This window comes from Chlorocebus sabaeus, chromosome 22 (genome assembly GCF_047675955.1).
Source record: "Chlorocebus sabaeus isolate Y175 chromosome 22, mChlSab1.0.hap1, whole genome shotgun sequence".
Taxonomy (NCBI): domain Eukaryota; kingdom Metazoa; phylum Chordata; class Mammalia; order Primates; family Cercopithecidae; genus Chlorocebus; species Chlorocebus sabaeus.
The window spans coordinates 81,331,544-81,350,283 of NC_132925.1; the positions used below are offsets into that span (position 1 = coordinate 81,331,544).

General features: G+C 45.8%; 1 protein-coding gene across 1 annotated transcript; it reads left to right on the forward strand.

Moving 5' to 3' along the window:
* Positions 1 to 12,204: 12,204 nt before the first annotated feature.
* On the forward strand, positions 12,205 to 18,655 carry PDHB (pyruvate dehydrogenase E1 subunit beta). The gene is made up of 10 exons (XM_007984787.3): positions 12,205 to 12,323; positions 12,407 to 12,460; positions 14,366 to 14,473; positions 14,557 to 14,619; positions 14,722 to 14,757; positions 15,389 to 15,674; positions 16,076 to 16,186; positions 16,524 to 16,615; positions 17,694 to 17,835; positions 18,113 to 18,655. Exons 1-10 carry the CDS (start codon positions 12,282 to 12,284, stop codon positions 18,256 to 18,258), a joined length of 1,080 nt encoding a protein of 359 aa, XP_007982978.1. The 5' UTR covers positions 12,205 to 12,281; the 3' UTR covers positions 18,259 to 18,655.
* Positions 18,656 to 18,740: the final 85 nt, after the last annotated feature.

Sequence of the window (18,740 nt, forward strand, 5' to 3'; positions counted from 1 at the left end):
GCCCAGGGGACCGGTGCTCAGCATACAGAGGACCTGCGCCGGCACCGGTCTCTGAGTTTCCTCAGTATTTATTGATCATTATCTTTACCATCTTAGAAAAAGGGAAGTGGCAGGATAATAGGATCATCGTAGGGAGAAGGTCAGCAGTAAGACATATGAAAAAAGATTTCTGTGACATGAATAAGTTTAAGGAAAAGTGCTGTGCCTTGATATGCATATGAAAACATCTCCATAAACCTTTTTAGTGCATGAAGAGAAGCATTGCCGCTAGCAAGTCCCACCTTCAGCCCTAAGGCGGTTTTCTCCTTTCTCAGTAAACAGAACATACAATCAGGTTTTACACCGAGATGTTCCATTGCCCAGGGACGGGCAGGAGACAGATGCTTTTCTCTATCTCAACTGCCAAGAGGCCTTCTTTCCTCTTATACTAGTCCTCCTCAGCACAGACCCTTCACGGGTGTCAGGCTGGGGGACGATCAGGTCTTTCCCTTCCCACGAGGCCATATTTCAGACTATCACGTGGGGAGAAACCTTGGACAATACCTAGCTTTCCTAGGCAGAGGTCCCTGTGACCTTTGGCAGTGTACGTGTCCCTGGGTGCTAGAGATTAAGAGAATGGTGATGACTTTTCACAAGCATACTGCCTTCAGTCACTTGTTTAACAAAGCACACCCTGCACAGCCCAAAATCCATTAAACCTTGAGTCACCACAGCACATGTCTCTTGCAAGGACAAGGTTGAGGGTAGGGTCACAGATTAACAGCATCTCAAATACAGAACAAAATGAAGTCTCTTATGTCTACTTCTTTCTATATAGACACAGTAACAGTCTGATCTTTCTTTTCCCCACAAACTTTCAAACAGAAAATTCCACCCAGCCTTTCCAAACTGGTCAGTTTGAGTTTGAAAGGAAGGCATGTGTACTAATGAGTATCTACAGTCATTATTTCAAAAGAACATTCTCAGCTGGGGCTTATGACTCACATTGCCTTCTAGACTAGCTACACAGACTCAGTGTTCCTGGCTTTTCTGGATCTCTGTATTAAATATAGCTCAAGAATACTGTCCTTTGTTTAGACCACAGTCCAGATCCTGGCTTCTCTTTGGGCTATCATTCCTTCATCTTGATGTCTCTGTCAAAGGCATGTGAACCAGAGCAACTCCATATTGAATAGGAGCTGGGTAAAATGAGGCTGAGACGTACTGGTGAGATACAGGACTAGCTGGATTTCCTAGGCCGACTAAAAATCCCTAAGCCTAGCTGGGAAGGTGACCGCATCCACCTTTAAACACGGGACTTGCAACTTAGCTCACACTCGACAAATCAGGTAGTAAAGAAAGCTCACTAAAATGCTAATTAGGCAAAAACAGGAGGTAAAGAAACAGCCAATCATCTGTTACCTGAGAGCACAGGGGGAGGGACAATAATTGGGATATAAACTCAGGCATTCCAGCCAGCAATGGCAACCCCCTTTGGGTCCCCTCCCATTTTATGGGATCTCTGTTTTCACTCTATTAAATCTTGCAACTGCACACTCTTCTGATCCGTGTTTGTTACAGCTCGAGCTGAGCTTTCGCTCACCGTTCACCACTGCTGTTTGCTGCCCTCGCAGACCCGCCGCTGACTTCCACCCCTCCGAATCCGACAGGGTGTCCGCTGTGCTACTGATCCAGTGAGGTGCCCATTGCCACTCCTGATCGGGCTAGCGGCTTGCCATTGTTCCTTCACGGCTAAGTGCCCGGGTTCATCCTAATTGAGCTGAACACTAGTTGCTGGGTTCCACGGTTCTCTTCCATGATCCACGGCTTCTAATAGAGCTGTAACACTCACTGCATGGCCCAAGATTCCATTTCTTGGAATCCCTGAGGCCAAGAACCCCAGGTCAGAGAACAAGAGGCTTGCCGCTGTAGCAGGACGAGTGGCAGACAAAACTCCTCAGACACCAAGTTAAAGAAGGAAGGGGTTTATTCGGCCGGGGGCATCGGCAAGACTTCTGTCTCAAGAGCCGAGCTCCCCAAGTGAGCAATTCCTGTCCCTTTTAAGGGCACACAACTCTAAGGGGGTGCGTGTGAGAGGGTTGTGATCGATTAAGCAAGCAGGGGGTACGTGACTGGGGGCTACATGCACCAGTAATTAGATTGGAACAAAACGATATGGATTTTCACAGTGCATTTCTCTACAATGTCTGTAATCTATAGATAACATAACCTATTAGGTCAGGGGTCGATCTCTAACTACCAGGCCCAGGTATGGAGCTGGGCTGTCTGCCTGTGGATTTTATTTCTGCTTTTTAGCTTTTACTTCTTCTTTTTTTGGAGGCAGAAATTGGGCATAAGACGATATGAGGGGTGGTCTCCTCCCTTATTCCCCCCTTTTGAGAGTTTCACTCTTTTGATTTGTGGGAGTTCTCATTTTCATTTTCGCTACCCATGTCTTCTTCCAAGACAGATGGATCGTGATTCATATAGTACACTTGTGCTGAGGCATTTTGGTGAACTAAGGTAGTGATGAAGTTTTTTATCATTTGAAGAACTGCAGGTAGCAAACAAGGGAGCAGTAGGCAGGTTCCTATTATTATTATAACTCCTATTATAAGAATTTTAAATCCTCCTAGCACTGGGAACCATTTTCCAAACATAGCCCCAGGATCAAATCCATGCCACACTTGCATGGGCACACATGCCAGTTTTGTCATATTTCTAACTATTTATTCAACTACTTGCCCTTGATCATGTATGTGTAGATGGCAATTAGTAAGGTTAAATTTTCCACAGACCCCTCCTTCAGCTGCTAGCAAGTAGTCGAGAGCTAATCTATTTTGATAGATAGCATTTCTCATCTGAGTTTCTTGCCGGACCAGAATAGTCAAGGCTCCGCCGGTTTTATTAGTGATTATTTCTTTCTTTTTTTTTTTTTTGGAGACAGAGTCTTGCTCTGTCGCCCAGGCTGGAGTGCAGTAGCAGGATCTTAGCTCATTGCAAGCTCCGCCTCCCGGGTTCACGCCATTCTCCTGCCTCAGCCTCCCGAGTAGCTGGGACTACAGGCACCCGCCACCGCGCCCGGCTAATTTTTTGTATTTTTAGTAGAGACAGGGTTTCACCGTGGTGTCGATCTCCTGACCTTGTGATCTGCCCGCCTCAGCCTCTCAAAGTGCTGGGATTACAGGCGTGAGCCACCGCACCCAGCCTATTAGTGATTATTTCTAAGACAGCTTGCAACGGTATGATTCAGTTGATCATGTAAATGGGGGTCCGGGATCCCCATGAGCCATCTTGTGCCCAAGTAGCAGGCCCACAATATTGTATGATTCTCTCAGGGGGCCATTCATGGTCTTTCCAATTTCCTATAGCTATGCTTCTCTTTTTGCAGGAAGCATAGACAGGGAAACCCAGAAGTTCGCCTGTTTTTATGGGCAGTAGGAAGAAAGATGGTTTAATAGTGCCAATAACACAACTACCTGCCCACTGGTCAGGTAATTTGGCATAAGCTCTATGCCTACATATCCAATATAATCCAGTGGGGGCTGTCCAGTCCCAGTGAGACTCCGGGTGGGTCCACACGGTTTGCAACTTTGGGAATTTACTAAATGGATTCCTCTGTTTGATTTGAACTCCACCACATGACTGTTTTTGTGGTACCATTATATAGTTTCTGTCCCAGACAACTAGGTCATCCTATAGGGTGACTGAATTCTTTTCTTTCTTTAGCTATGCCATATTGTCCAATAATTGAGGCTTTTAGGACCCAGAAATTATCAGGGTGATTCTTTTGAGCTGGGAATTCATCAGGAACTGGGTCTGTAGGTACTAATTCTTGGGCTTCCCATGGCCATTGATCTCCTATTACAGTTCCTCCACATACATAACATGAAGTGACATTGAGAGACTGGGCTACATGCTCAGCTAATTGCGAGAACAAATTTCTTGTTTTTCCTGGAATTTCTGGTACTAGCACATTCAGTTCATCAATGATGTGGTGTGATCTCGGCTCACTGCAAGCTCTGCCTCCCAGGTTCATGCCATTCTTCTGCCTCAGCCTCCCGAGTAGCTTGGACCATAGGCGCCCGCCATCATGCCTGGCTAATTTTTTGAATTTTTAGCAGAGACGGGGTTTCACTGTGTTAGCCAGGATGGTCTCGATCTCCTGACTTCGTGATCCACCCGCCTCGGCCTCCCAAAGTGCTGGGATTACAGGCGTGAGCCACTGCACCTGGCCCAGGCTTCCTTCTAATGGCAAATCTACCTTTAATGCTGGCCAGTCTATCTTACACAAAGTTTTAAGTTTTCCTAGTGTCATAGTACTCCATAGTCTCCTTTAAATTCTTTTTTGAAATTTTTCAACATAGTTCCTAGTAGGGTGGGCTTATTTGTGCCTGAACTATGCTTCTTCGAGACAAAACACCATGCTCACACCACATGCACACCACAAAACAAAGAATGGGTAAAAAGGACACACACACACTTTTGCAGTTTGCACCAAAACAAAATCAAAACCAAAATCAGAACATCCAGAAATCCAAGCCAGGTCAAAACCAAAACCAAAGTATCAAGCAGGCCAAGTCAAGTCAAAAACAAAAACCAAAGTGCCGGTACAGGCACACCATGGGTGATCAGGCCACACTTCCACTCAAATGGAGTGGGCAAGTTTCCAAGACCAGTCCTGTCAAGCAATTCAAACCAAGTCAAAATGAAAACCAAAACCAAACTGCCAATAAAGGCACAAGATGGGTGATCAGGCCACGCTTCCACTCAAACAGAGTGGGCAAGTTTCAAAGACTAGTCTTACCAAATTTTGGATGTCCAGACTCCAAGTGCCCATTCCTTCCTGGTGTTCAGCCACTACTTGGATCCTCCGTGGGGGCCTGCCACACACTGCTCTGGCGAGGCGTCTCACTGGAGCAAATGCCTACCAGGAGCACTCTCAGGATCTGCATCGCTCCGGCTGGTCAGAGTCCCCCACAGGGATGTTCCACAGGGCAGGCTTAAGCCACCTAAGGAGCTGCCTCCACCATCTGCCAATCACCTCGCTTACTGATCAAGGAACCAAGAAATGTAGCAGGAGAAGCCACAGACAAAACTCCTCAGACTCCGAGTTAAAGAAGGAAGGGGTTTATTCGGCCCGGAACATCGGCAAGACTTCTGTCTCAAGAGCCGAGCTCCCCGAGTGAGCAATTCCTGTCCCTTTTTTTTTTTTTTTTTTTTTTTTGAGACGGAGTCTTGCTCTGTCGCCCAGACTGGAGTGCAGTGGCCAGACCTCAGCTCACTGCAAGCTCCGTCTCCCGGGTTCACGCCATTCTCCTGCCTCAGCCTCCCAAGTAGCTGGGACTACAGGCACCCGCCACCTTGCCCAGCTAGTTTTTTGTATTTTTTTTTTAGTAGAGATGGGGTTTCACCGTGTTAGCCAGGATGGTCTCGATCTCCTGACCTTGTGATCCACCCGTCTCGGCCTCCCAAAGTGCTGGGATTACAGGCTTGAGCCACCGTGCCTGGCAATTCCTGTCCCTTTTAAGGGCTCACAACTCTAAGGGTGTGCATTACAGGGTCGTGATCGATTGAGCAAGCAGGGGGTAGGTGACTGGGGGCTGCGTGCACTGGTAATGAGATTGGAACAAAACAAGATAGGGATTTTCACACTGAATTTCTACATAATGTCTGTAATCTATAGACAACATAACCTGTTAGGTCAGGGGTCGATCTTTAACTACCAGGCCCAGGGTGTGGCGCTGGGCTGTCTGCCTGTGGATTTCATTTCTGCCTTTTAGTTTTTACTTCTTCTTTCTTTGGAGGCAGAAATTGGGCATAAGACCATATGAGGGGTGGTCTGCTCCCTTACCGCCATCTTGGAAGTGGCCCACTACCATCTTGGGAGCTCTTTTTTTTTTGTCTTTTTTTTTTTTTTTCCTTTTTGTGGAGAACAGGGTCTCACTATATTACCCAGGCAGGTCTCGAACTCCTGGGCTCAAGCTATCCTCCCGCCTCTGCCTCCCTGAGAGCTGGGATTACAGGCTTGAGCCACCGTGCCTGGCCCATCTTGGGAGCTCTAAGAACAAGGACCCCCTGGTAACACTGGGCTGCATTCCCAGAAAGTTAAGGCATTGTTAGTTACAGAATGAGATAGGAGGTCAGCACAAGATACAGGTCATAAAGACCTTGCTGATAAAACAGTTTGCAAGAAGGAAGCTGGCCAAAACCCACCAAAAGCAAGACAGAGATGAGCGTGTCCTCTGGTCATCCTCACTGCTACACTCCCACCAGCGCCATGACAGTTTACAAATACCATGGCAACATCAGGAAGTTACCCTATATGGTCTAAAAAGGGGAAGCATGAATAATCCACCCCTCAATTAGCATGTAATCAAGAAATACCTGTAAAAATGGGCAACCAGTAGCCCTTGAGGCTGCTTTGTCTATGGAGTAGCCATTCTATTATTCATTTACTTTCTTACTAAACTTGCTTTTGTTTTGCACTGTGGACTCGCCCTGAATTCTTTCTGTGCAAGTTCCAAGAACCCTCTCTTGGAGTCTGGACGAGGACACCTTTCCTATAACATCTTTCTGGTGACCACTGAAGGGACTACAGTGTGGAAACCCTGGACCCAAACCCCTTACTTACCAAGGTTTTCACCAAAAGTAAAAGTTGCTAAGAGTTAACATTGTAACATGTATTTGAGACTACTAAAGAAACAGTTCTTCCACATGTAAGGCGTGTAGGGAAAGTGAAATGTATTTTTGGTAAAAGATTATAAGAAGTCCCAGGAATGTGGATTTTTCTTGCCTAAAGGGTAAAGGGATTGTTTTAAGTTAAACAGGATAAAGCTAAAGGTTTGAGCAAGTTATGAAAAGTTTATAAAAAATGAATCTTGTAAAAAGAAATTCTTCATGTGAACATATTGGCTAAAGTTAAAGGGGTATTATTCAGTTTTTCCATAAATTAAGCATTGGAATAAAAGTACAACAGGTTTTTCTTAGAACACTAATCTGCTCTTTCACAAAAAAAGTAAAGAGTTAATAAAAGGTTTATGAAAATCTTACACATGGTCAAACTAATTGAGTATTCCTAATTTATGCAATATAGTTATTTGCATAAGTGCAAATAAGTATACATTTTCTTTTGCAACAGGACACAATTGGAGAAACTGGTTATTTTATCAAGGCTTTGACTGGAATGGCATGTTTTCTTTTAAGGAATTAAACTTGACTTATAGAGCCAGTAGAAGCCCCTTAGGGAACTGGCCTCATACCTTGCCTACACAGTCCTTGTACAGGGTTTGTGACCTGTGATAAGTAAAGAATGTCACTTTTTTTTTTTTTTTGAAATGGAGTCTCGCGCTGTCGCCCAGGCTGGAGTGCAGTGACCGGATCTCGGCTCACTGCAAGCTCCGCCTCCCGGGTTCACGCCATTCTCCTGCCTCAGCCTCCCGAGTAGCTGGGACTACAGGCTCCTGCCACCTCACCCGGCTAGTTTTTTTGTGTGTGTTTTTCAGTAGAGACAGGGTTTCACCGTGTTAGCCAGGATGGTCTCGATCTCCTGACCTCGTGATCCGCCCGTCTCAGCCTCCTAAAGTGCTGGGATTACAGGCTTGAGCCACCGCGCCCGGCCAAGAATGTCACTTTCTAACAGGCCCAGGAACTCCAAGTTATCTTGGAACCTCAAGAAGAGAGGAATTTACCCAGCTCATAGGTATCTGAGGGTACAAACCCATGGCAGGGCTCCGTTCTAGGAGTCTTATCTAAGATTCCCTCTCTGGAACAGAGTTCCACAAATGCCAATTTAAAAAGAGCTTATGTGGCTGGGTGCAGTGGCTCACACCTGTAATCCCAGCACTTCTGGAGGCCAAGGTGGGCAGATCACTTGAGGTCAGGAGTTTGAGACCAGCCTGGCCAACAAGGTGAAATCCTGTCTGTACTAAAAATACACAAATATTAGTAGGGCACGGTGGTGGGCACCTGTAATCCCAGCTACTTGGGAGGCTGAGGCAGGAGAATTGCTTGAGCCCAGGAGGCAGAGATTGTAGTGAGCTGAGATTGCACCACTGCACTCCAGCCTGGGTGACCGAGTGAGATTCCATCTCAATAAATAAATAAATAAATAAATAAATAAATAAATAAAAGAGTACTTATGTGAAAAATAATTGTTCTTGCTGCACTTTATACAAATAATCAGGCCAAGTACAATAAAGCAAACCAGTCTTACCAAGATTTATCTTTAGTAAAAATGGGAAACTGGAGAGAGAAATATTATGTTTCAAGAACTATGGTACACTTGTTATTAGATTCTAGTCTCATCAGTTGTTTTTAAGTTTGTTTCTGCAATTTAGGCTAACCCTGCTTATTCCCATGAACCAACCAGGGATCTCTGACTGCTACTCAAAACAAACAAGAGTGATGGTGTCAGGCCTCTGAGCCCAAACCTGTACGTATTCATCCAGATGGCCTGAAGCAAGTGAAGAATGACAAAAGAAGTGAAAATGGCCGGTTCCTGCCTTAATTGATGACATTACTAGTGAAATTCTTTCTCCTGGCTCATCCTGGCTCAAAAGGTCCCCCACTGAGCACCTTGTGGCCCCCACCCCTGCCAGCCAGAGAACAACCCCCTTTGACTGTAATTTTCCACTAACTACCCAAATCCTATAAAATGGCCCCACCCCTATCTCCCTTCACTGACTCTCTTTATGGACTCAGCCGGCCTTCACTCAGGTGATTAAAAAGCTTTATTGCTCACACAAAGCCTGTTTGGTGGTCTCTTCACATGGACGCACGTGAAAGATGGGTAATGTAAAAATCTGAATCAATATTCTAATTCTGGACACCCTGGAATCAGCTAGCAACCCCACATCAGCTTGGTTCCAACAGTTGCCCAGTTCATGGAAAACCTTCTAATTTAGCTTACTTGGGATAATTTTACTCATTTTGCTTTACTCTTGTGGAATATATTCCTATTGTACTCTTTGTGTAGGAGTGCAGGATAAGCTTACTGAATGTTTTCTTAAACTGAATACTTATTAATCTTCCAGATATCACCTTTTGTTGGAACTTGGAGTTATGACCCTTACCAGTATGGCCCTCACCATACTGATGTTTTCTGACTGAGCTCCTCTCTACCCTGAATATAAGAGACCCTAATAGGTAGGCAGGAATATCACCACCCCTATTCGGCCTGAAGAAGTTACAGAAGATGGATCTTTGTCCCTCTGAAACTTTTAGGATTAAAGTTTCTCTTATAATACGGATGAGGCAAATGTCAGAGGAATGTGAACCAGAGCAACTCCATCTTGAATAGGAACTGGGTAAAATCAGGCTGAGACCTACTGGGCTGCATTCCCAGACAGTCAAGCATTCTCTGTCACAGGAGGAGACAGGAGGTCAGCACAAGATACAGGTCCTAGAGACCTTGCTGATAAAACAGGTTACAGGAAAGAAACTGGCCAAAACCCACCCAAACCAAGATGGCAATGAGAGTGACCTCTGGTTGTCCTCACTGCTACACTCCCACCAGCGCCATGACAGTTTACAAATGCCATGGCAACATCAAAAAGTTACCCTATATGGTCTAAAAAGGGGAGGCATGAATAATCCACCCCTCATTCAGTATAAAATCTAGAAATAATCATAAAAATGGGCAACCAATAGCCCTCAGGGCTGCTCTGTCTATGCAGTAGCCATTCTTTTATTCCTTTACTTTCTTAATAAACTTGCTTTTGCTTTGCACTGTGGACTCGCCCTGAATTCTTGTCCGGAGCTGCGCGCCCCGGCCATAGCGAGTAATTATTGACGATTAGATGCCTGAGCTCTATTCATTTCCACCTCTCACCTCCTTCCCAGATTTGTCTTTTCCCTGTATTAAATACCTCACACAAGATGGCGCTCTTCCTGCTTCTTCTTCACCCATCTTTCCGGCGCGCGCGAAAATTGTTACTTCGTAGCAAAATGGTTACTTCCTAGCGCAGGCGCAACATGATGACCTACCGTTGAAACCGAAACCTGCCTGGCCGCGCCCTCTGAAATGAGATCATTTCCGCCTTGGCCCAACCCCTTCCTCTCCAAGTGTATATAAGGCACTGCATTACTGCCATTAAACGAGACTTGATCAGAGCACTGTCTTGTCTCCATTTCTCGTGTCTCTTGTTCCCCAAATTCCCACTCCCTCCTCCAGGGCCTGCTTCGACGATCCCGCGGGCCGGGATAAATTCTTTCTTGTGTGAGATCCAAGAACTCTCTCTTGGGATCTCGATAGGGACTCCTTTCCTGTAACATCTTTTGCTTGACAAATCTGATCCTGAAATCTTTTGGTGCTGGGTGGTGGGAAAGGTGGGAAGGACTGATTCACTTTTTCATTCTGAGCACCACCCACAAATTTTGGGGGGCTGAAATCTCACGTTCAGGAGTTTCTCAGGGATGCTGTGGCAGTCTGGGAAGTGCTGGCCATTCCTCAGGCTTCCTGGCAGGGACTGATGGGACTAGATGATGGTGGTGGGTGAGGGAGACTCAGAAGGCGTTGATTCCACATCTTGAAGATCATCCGTCCATTTTACAGATGAGACAGAGTCCCAGAGAGTAAAGGTCATCTCCATGCAGCTGTCCCCAAATTTCTATCTCTAGTCCTGACTAGGCCCTAGGCTCCAACCAAACTGGGTATGTCCCAGTCATCTAAAGAATAAAGGCTGGCTGCAGTGGCTCATGCCTGTAATCCCAGCACTTTGGGAGGCTGAGGCAGGTGGATCACTTGAGGTCGACAGTTCAACACCAGCCTGGCCAACATAGTGAAAACTCATCTCTACTAAAAATAAAAAAATTAGCCGGGCATGGTGGCAGGTGCCTGTAATCCCAGCTACTCGGGAGGCTGAAGCAGGAGAATAACTTGAACCTGGGAGGCAGAGGTTGCAGTGAGCTGAGATGGCACGACTGCACTTCAGCCTGGGTGACAGTGAGAGACTCCATCTCAAAAAACAAAAATAGACTCTTACTTCCCCAGCTCCTCGCAATTACACTGCCCCAGGCTCCTCCCTTTTCCCATCTATCCATCCAACAACGACAAAAATCCAAAATTTTCCTCAGCTCTTCCCTAGCACTTACAGCATTCCTATTGATTCTAGCCCAAATAGAACTCAAAACTGTCCCCCTCCTCTCCATCTGGAAGTTGCCTCCTAGTCTGACTCTGTCGCCGCCACAGACTTCCCAGCATCCGCCTGCTATGCCTTTGCCTCCACCCCTTCCCATTCCCCATCAGCAACCTACTGATCAATTAAGGATGGCCCTAGATGCACTACTGCACTGGGTCCCAGAGACCTTAGATTATAAACCCAGACTCCTCATCACAGCCCACAAAACCCTAATTTGGAAGTTGCAAATTCCTAATTTGGCAGCCTGCAGCTGTGATCCACAGAAGGGAATGTTTGGAATGTCTTGGGGATGGGTGGAGACTGGGTCTCCAATTGTCCCATCTGACCCCCAAGGGCCAAACTAAGACTAATGAGCTTCCAGAGGTTGTCCCTATGGTCAAGTGTTAGGCATCTCCCCATAGGGCCTTCTCTAAAGTTGTTGTAACCTTCCTCCAAACAGGACCCCAACCTCTGCTTCAGGAAGCAGTGGGAAAAGACCATGCTTTAGAGTCAGTCCTAAATATCAGCTCATTTAATCAATTTCTGCTTCAGTTTACCCATCTTCAAAATGGAGAAAATAATAACACTAATTACCCAAGTGGGGTACTGTGAGAATGAGCTATACGGCACAGATCTCAATGCTTGGCTCACAGTAGGTGCTTAATGCAATCAATGAAAGCTGTGGTCTGCATTATAAGGAATTAACAGACAGCACTGTCCAGGGAAGACTAGGCTCACTCATAAAGTGTTAAGTTCCCCATCACTACAGCGTGTGCAAGCACTTCTTGGTGCCCAAAGGATTCCAGCACCCACAACAGGTTGGCCTAACTCTTAAGGTCTCTCCAGCTTCCAGAGATCATGCTCCTCAGTGTCTGACTTCTAGTCCCCACGCTTCAAGTAACACCGACCAGGCACGTGTGCCCAGCGTGCACCCCGCAAGTCGGTCACCGCCTACTGTCAATAAAGTTGATTTGAGGCGGCTCCAGGCAGAGGGGCAGTGCCACCCACACAGCCACCTCGGCCCGGCCCCGCGGCCCTTCACCCGGTGGGCGGAGGGGGGGGGTGCCGAGTCACGCAGGCGCCGCGCCTTGCCATTGGCCCGCGCCGGGGGAGGCGGGGCTTTCTCACGTCTGCCGGCCCCTCTGTGTTGTCATTTGGCAACGGATAGAGGACACGATCAAGATGGCGGCGGTATCTGGCTTGGTGCGGAGACCCCTTCGAGAGGTAGGCAGCAGCGCGCGGCCTGTATTCCCACGCCACCCGTGTCCACCCTGCGTCCCGCCATCATCTTCCTCTTTCCCTGCCAGGTCTCCGGGCTGCTGAAGAGGCGCTTTCACTGGACCGCCCCGGCTGCGCTGCAGGTAACAGGCGCGGGCGCTTGTCGGACGAGGGCGGGGAGGGGCCCCCTTCTCTCGGGAAGGGGGCCGGAGTCGCGCCTGCGCCGTGGCCGGCCGGCGCCGTGGGCCTTGGGTTTGCGGAGCCAGCATCCTCCCTGGAGCTCCTGCTGCCTCTGTCGCCGCCTGGCGCTTATCACCCCGGCGAGTCACTACCTCACAGCTGGCTGGGCAATGGGGGAAAACTAAGATTAGGCGTTTCTTCCCTCACTCCATGTTTTTTTTTTCTTTAAATTGCAGCAAAATAGACCTAACTTAAAATGTACTTTTTAGAAGTGTATAATTCAGTGGCATTAAGTACATTCACCATGTTGTACAACCATTAACCACCATCCATTTCCAGAACTTTTTAATCATCCCAAACAGAAACTGTCCGTTACTCGGTAACTCTTTATTTCCCTTAACCAAACCCGTGGTAACCCCTGTTGTACTTTTCTGTCTCTATGAGGTTACCTATTCTAGAGTTTTATATAAGTGGCATAATTTGTCCTTTTGTGTCTGGCTTATCTGAGCGTAATGTCCTCAGGGTTCATCCATGTTGTAGCATGCGTCAGAGTTTGATTCCTTCCTAAGGCTGAATAATATATATATGTATGTATTTTTGAGATAGTCTTGCTCTGTCACTCAGGCTGGAGTGCAGTGGCGCGATCTGAGCTCACTGCAACCTCCACCTCCTGGGCTCAAGGGATTCTCGCGCCTCACACTCCTGAGTACCTGTGATTACAGGCGGGCGCCACCACACCCAGCTGATTTTTGTATTTTTAGTAGAGACAGGGTCTCACCATATTGCCCAGGCTGGTCTTGAACTCCTGGCCTCAAGTGATCTGCCTGCCTTGGCCTCCCAAAGTTCTAGGATTACAAGCATGAGCCACCTCGCCCAGCCCGACATTTTCTTTTTTTTGTTTGTTTGAGACGGAGTTTTGCTCTTGTTATCCAGGCTGGAGTGCAATGGCACTATCTCGGCTCGCTGCAACCTCCGCCTCCTGGGTTCAAGCAGTTCTGCCCTAGCCTCCTGAGTAGCTGGGATTACAGGCGCCCGCCACCACACCTGGCTAATTTTTTTATTTTTAGTGGAGGCCAGGTTTCACCACGTTGATCCAAACCTGTCTTGGCTTCCCAAAGTGCTGGGATTACAGGTGTGAGCCACCGGGCCTGGCCTTGTTTTGTCTATTGTGAATAATGCTGCTGTGAACATTGATGTGCAAGTATATGCTTGAATCCCTGCTTTCAGTTATTTGGGGCATATACATAGAAGTGGAATTGATGGATTGTATGTTAATTCTCCTCTCCTTCCCTTTTTTTTTTTTTTTTTGAGACGGAGTCTCGCTCTGTCGCCCAGGCTGGAGTGCAGTGGCGCAATCTCGGCTCACTGCAAGCTCCGCCTCCCGGGTTCACGCCATTCTCCTGCCTCAGCCTGCCGACTAGCTGGGACTACAGGCGCCCGCCACTGCGCCCGGCTAATTTTTTCTATTTTTAGTAGAGACGGGGTTTCACCATGGTCTCGATCTCCTGACCTTGTGATCCGCCCGCCTCGGCCTCCCAAAGTGCTGGGATTACAGGCGTGAGCCACCGCGCCCGGCCCTTCCTTTTTTTTAAAACTGGATTTTACCATTCATTATATTAAAATAGCAACTCCTACATTCTGGATGCAAAGTGTTTGGCACCTAGTGCGTGCTCAGTACACTAACACATACAGTCAAAGACCAACTATGTGTGATAGAAATGTTACTTTTAGAATTCTTTGAGTTTTTAAAGAGAAACTTGTTCTAGTGTTTTTATATTGTATGCTCTGGGCAGCCTAGGTAAATATAAAGGAAGAAAATCTTAGTTGAATCTCAATTCTCATTGACTGGTTTTGCATACCTGTGACAGGTGACAGTTCGTGATGCTATAAATCAGGGTATGGATGAGGAGCTGGAAAGAGATGAGAAGGTATTTCTGCTTGGAGAAGAAGTTGCCCAGTACGATGGGGCATACAAGGTAACTGAAATATATGAAAGTTATGCAAAATTGAGGTCACTGTTACCCCCAGATACACTTAAGGGATCAAATCTTAATTGTAGGTTAGTCGAGGGCTGTGGAAGAAATATGGAGACAAGAGGATTATTGACACTCCCATATCAGAGGTAAGCCTTCCAGGGGGAAGCAGACCCTGGAGGGCATGTCTGTTAGTGTCCACTGTCTTCATTTTTATGGATTTTCACTTATGTTTATATTTTACTTTATAGATGGGCTTTGCTGGAATTGCTGTAGGTGCAGCTATGGTATGTAATACTCTTTATGGGAAGCTTATCCAAAGACATTTCTTGTTTTCTTTTGAGACGGAGTCTCACTCTGTCGCCCAGCCTGGAGTGCACTGGCATGATCTCAGCTTCCAGGTTCAAGCGATTCTCCTGCCTTAGCCTCCATAGTGACTGGGATTACAGGTCGCGCCACCATGCCCGGCTAATTTTTGTGTTTTTAGTAGAGATGGGGTTCTACCATGTTGGCCAGGCTGGTCTCAAACTCCTGGCCTCAAGTGATCTGCCTGCCTTGGCCTCCCAAAGTGCTGGGATTACAGGCGTGAGCCAATGTGCCCATCCCCAAACATATTTAACATCACCTTTTAAAAACATTTGGGAAAAAAACAAAACAATTCCAAGTAGGTAGATGTGGTGGTGCTTGCCTGTAGTCCCAGCTACTCTGCATGCTGAGGCAGGAGGATTACTTGAGCCTAGGAGTTACAGGCTGCATTGAGCTATGATGTGCGCCACTGCACTCCAGCCTGGGTGACAGTGAGACCCTGTTTATAAAAAATAAAAACATTATTTGAATGTTGGAAGATTTGGAGTGATTGTTGGCTAGTCTTTATTGCTGTTTCTGGTCTTTTTAACATCCACATTTTTGATTTTACAGGCTGGGTTGCGGCCCATTTGTGAATTTATGACCTTCAATTTCTCCATGCAAGCCATTGACCAGGTTATAAACTCAGCTGCCAAGACCTACTACATGTCTGGTGGCCTTCAGCCTGTGCCTATAGTCTTCAGGGGGCCCAATGGTGCCTCAGCAGGTGTAGCTGCCCAGCACTCACAGTGCTTTGCTGCCTGGTATGGGCACTGCCCAGGCTTAAAGGTGGTCAGTCCCTGGAATTCAGAGGATGCTAAAGGACTTATTAAATCAGCCATTCGGGATAACAATCCAGGTCAGCACAGGGACCCTTTGGTTTGTTTTTTGAAAATTGAAAAACTAAAATGATATATTTGCACAGAGGAAACCATTAAAGTCTTTTAGTTAGGCTTAGTTAGGCTTGCCTCCTTTAGTTAGGCAAGAATGTGCTGCTTTTCCTATTTCCAACTATAAGGGGGCCAGCTAGGTAAGGGAGACATTTACTGCACACCCACAATACTGGTTTTAATAGATAAAATTATATTGACCAAACTACAAATTTAAGTACCTAAACTGCTCTCAAGGCTGCTGGTCGTGGTAGAAATAAGGCTAATCAGCGCAGTGAAACTTCTCATAAGATGAATGATACTGCTTTGTATAGTTTTAGTCATTCTGCATGTGATTAGTTACTTTTGTTTAAATATTTATGTTTTTCAGTCGTGGTGCTAGAGAATGAATTGATGTATGGGGTTCCTTTTGAATTTCCTCCGGAAGCTCAGTCAAAAGATTTTCTGATTCCTATTGGAAAAGCCAAAATAGAAAGGCAAGGTAAGAGAACTAAGATACATAAACAGTATTTTTAATCCAGTCCCTCAATTTTGGTAAAATTTAACCTACAAGTTATTGTCATTTACTTTGAAAAATTATAGAATGAGCTCAAGTTAAGAATGTGTGATGCCCCAATTTCTCATTCAGTTGTGCTTTTCTAGATCTTAGTCTGGTAGGTTTGTGTTTCATTTCTAGGAAGGCTGCCACATTCCTCAGCTCCCTGGAATGAAGTTGAGTTGAAGACTTTATGAATGAACAAGAGCCACAGCTGGCTGCACAGTGGTGTAGCATCTTCAGTTTCAATCTGATCTCTCATCTGTGACCACTCTGTTTTCAGGAACACATATAACTGTGGTTTCCCATTCGAGACCTGTGGGCCACTGCTTAGAAGCTGCAGCAGTGCTATCTAAAGAGGGAGTTGAATGTGAGGTGAGTGGTCATTTACTTGTTCTTAAAGAATTAGAAAGGCTCCTTTTAGATTTAAGACCCAGAAGAGTTCTGTAACAGATTAATTAGATGTAAAACCTTGCTTTGTCACTCATTTGTGTCTCTGCTTAAAGCTGGAAACCTGCCTGCAGTTCACATACTTAGCTTTTTACCACTCAGGTCACTTAGGTTCTGGATCTTGTTTTTGAGAGACGGGGAGCTCTCTGAACCTCTTCTGGTTCTCAGTGATCCCCCCGAGAGAGAAAGACAGGGTTTTGTTCTGTTGCTCAGGCTGAAGTGCAGTGGCTGAATCCTAGCTCACTGTAACCTCTAATTCCTGGGCCCAAGTGATGCTCCCACCTCACCCTTCTGAGGTTCTGGATCTTTTAGAAACGTGTCATGTGCTAGTTATACTTGGGCAAGTTACATACTCTAAATCTGTTTCGTCAGCTATAAAATGGGGATAATGCTGTCTCATGATAGGGCAGTTGTGAGAATTACACTTAGTGTAGTGCTTGGTACATGATAGGCACTCAGCTGTTAACTGTTACTCATTTTGATGAGGGAATTTAAAGTGAAGGAGGATTGGCTGGGCGTGGTGGATCACCTGAGGTCAGGAGTTCGAGACCAGCCTGGCCAACATGGTGAAACCCCATCTCTACTAAAAATACAAAAATTAGCTGGGTGTGGTGGTCTATGCCTGTAATCCCAGCTACTCCAGAGGCTGAGGCAGGAGAATGGCTTGAACTGGGAAGGCAGAGGTGGCAGTGAGCCAAGATCATGCCACTACACTCCAGCCTGGACAGCAAGAGCAAAACTCCATCTCAAAAGAAATAAAAAAGTGAAGGAAGATGAATGAATCCTATAACTGCACAGAGCTGCTTGTGGTGGACATACAGATCTTTGTTTTAATTAAAATTTTTCCTTTTACAGTTTGTACATTCATGTACCTATTCATAGGCAGATTAGATTTTCCTAGATACAACGATTAACAGGAAACAAAAAAGGAAATGGTATTATGGGGATAAGGCTCTATTTGTGCTTCAATAGCTCTGTAAACTTGATTATATTACCTGTTTAGGTGATAAATATGCGTACCATCAGACCAATGGACATGGAAACCATAGAAGCCAGTGTCATGAAGACAAATCATCTCGTAACTGTGGAAGGAGGCTGGCCACAGTTTGGAGTAGGAGCTGAAATCTGTGCCAGGATCATGGAAGGTATTTCAAAGAAACTGGTTCTAGAATACAGTCAAGCTGTAGTAAACATCATGTACCCGAATACATACAGGATAAAGAGATTGAAAGCTAGGAGTTGAACTTTAAACTTGTAAATTTGGCATTTCTCCTCAGGCAAATATTTTAAAAGCAAATCCAGAAAGCAGGTCCCCATAATTAGCATTCCTTATGTTTTCTCTTCCTGGTGAGCCACACCTCTGTGCCAAGGTGGTAGTGCCCAGCTGGCATTTGCTCTCTCTCAGTTGAGCCTTCCTTCTAGGTCCTGCGTTCAATTTCCTGGATGCTCCTGCTGTTCGTGTCACTGGTGCTGACGTCCCTATGCCTTATGCAAAGATTCTAGAAGACAACTCTATACCTCAGGTCAAAGACATCATATTTGCAATAAAGAAAACATTAAATATTTAGTTTGGACTTGAGTATCAAGTCGTTGAAATTTATTTGAAATACTTGCTGGCACTGCACTTGTACTGCAAGACCTGACTACTCATAAAGGAAAACGATTTCTAAAGCAACAGCAGGTGTTTTTGTACAGGGAAGTTTACATGTGTTTGTGTGGGGAAAACTCTCCACTCTCCTGCCCTAGATGCGATGCTTCCTTTTGTCTGTTACAGTTGCCATGTTCTTTGAATAACAAATTATATAACATTTTACCCTGTCTCACCACAAGGACAAAGTATGGATGTGGCAGAGTCCTGATGAAAGATATATCCAAACAAGATAACTTATATGTATAAAATTAAAGCATATAGTATACATTTACTGTTAGTTTGTTTTGATAAGGAATAAAGGAATTAATTCCTCACTATGACTGGTTTTTTTTTTTTTTTTTTTTTTGAGACAAGGTTTGGCTTTGCTTCCCAAGCTGGAGTGTGGTGGCACAGTCTCGG

Bases quoted from the DNA above. Each gene is read 5' to 3' on its own strand.
- PDHB (XM_007984787.3), top strand. From the start codon at position 12,282: ATGGCGGCGGTATCTGGCTTGGTGCGGAGACCCCTTCGAGAG. The intron at 14,620-14,721 runs GTAAGCCTTCCA...TTTACTTTATAG, and splicing joins TTGACACTCCCATATCAGAG to ATGGGCTTTGCTGGAATTGC. The intron at 16,616-17,693 runs GTGAGTGGTCAT...TTACCTGTTTAG, and splicing joins AAGAGGGAGTTGAATGTGAG to GTGATAAATATGCGTACCAT.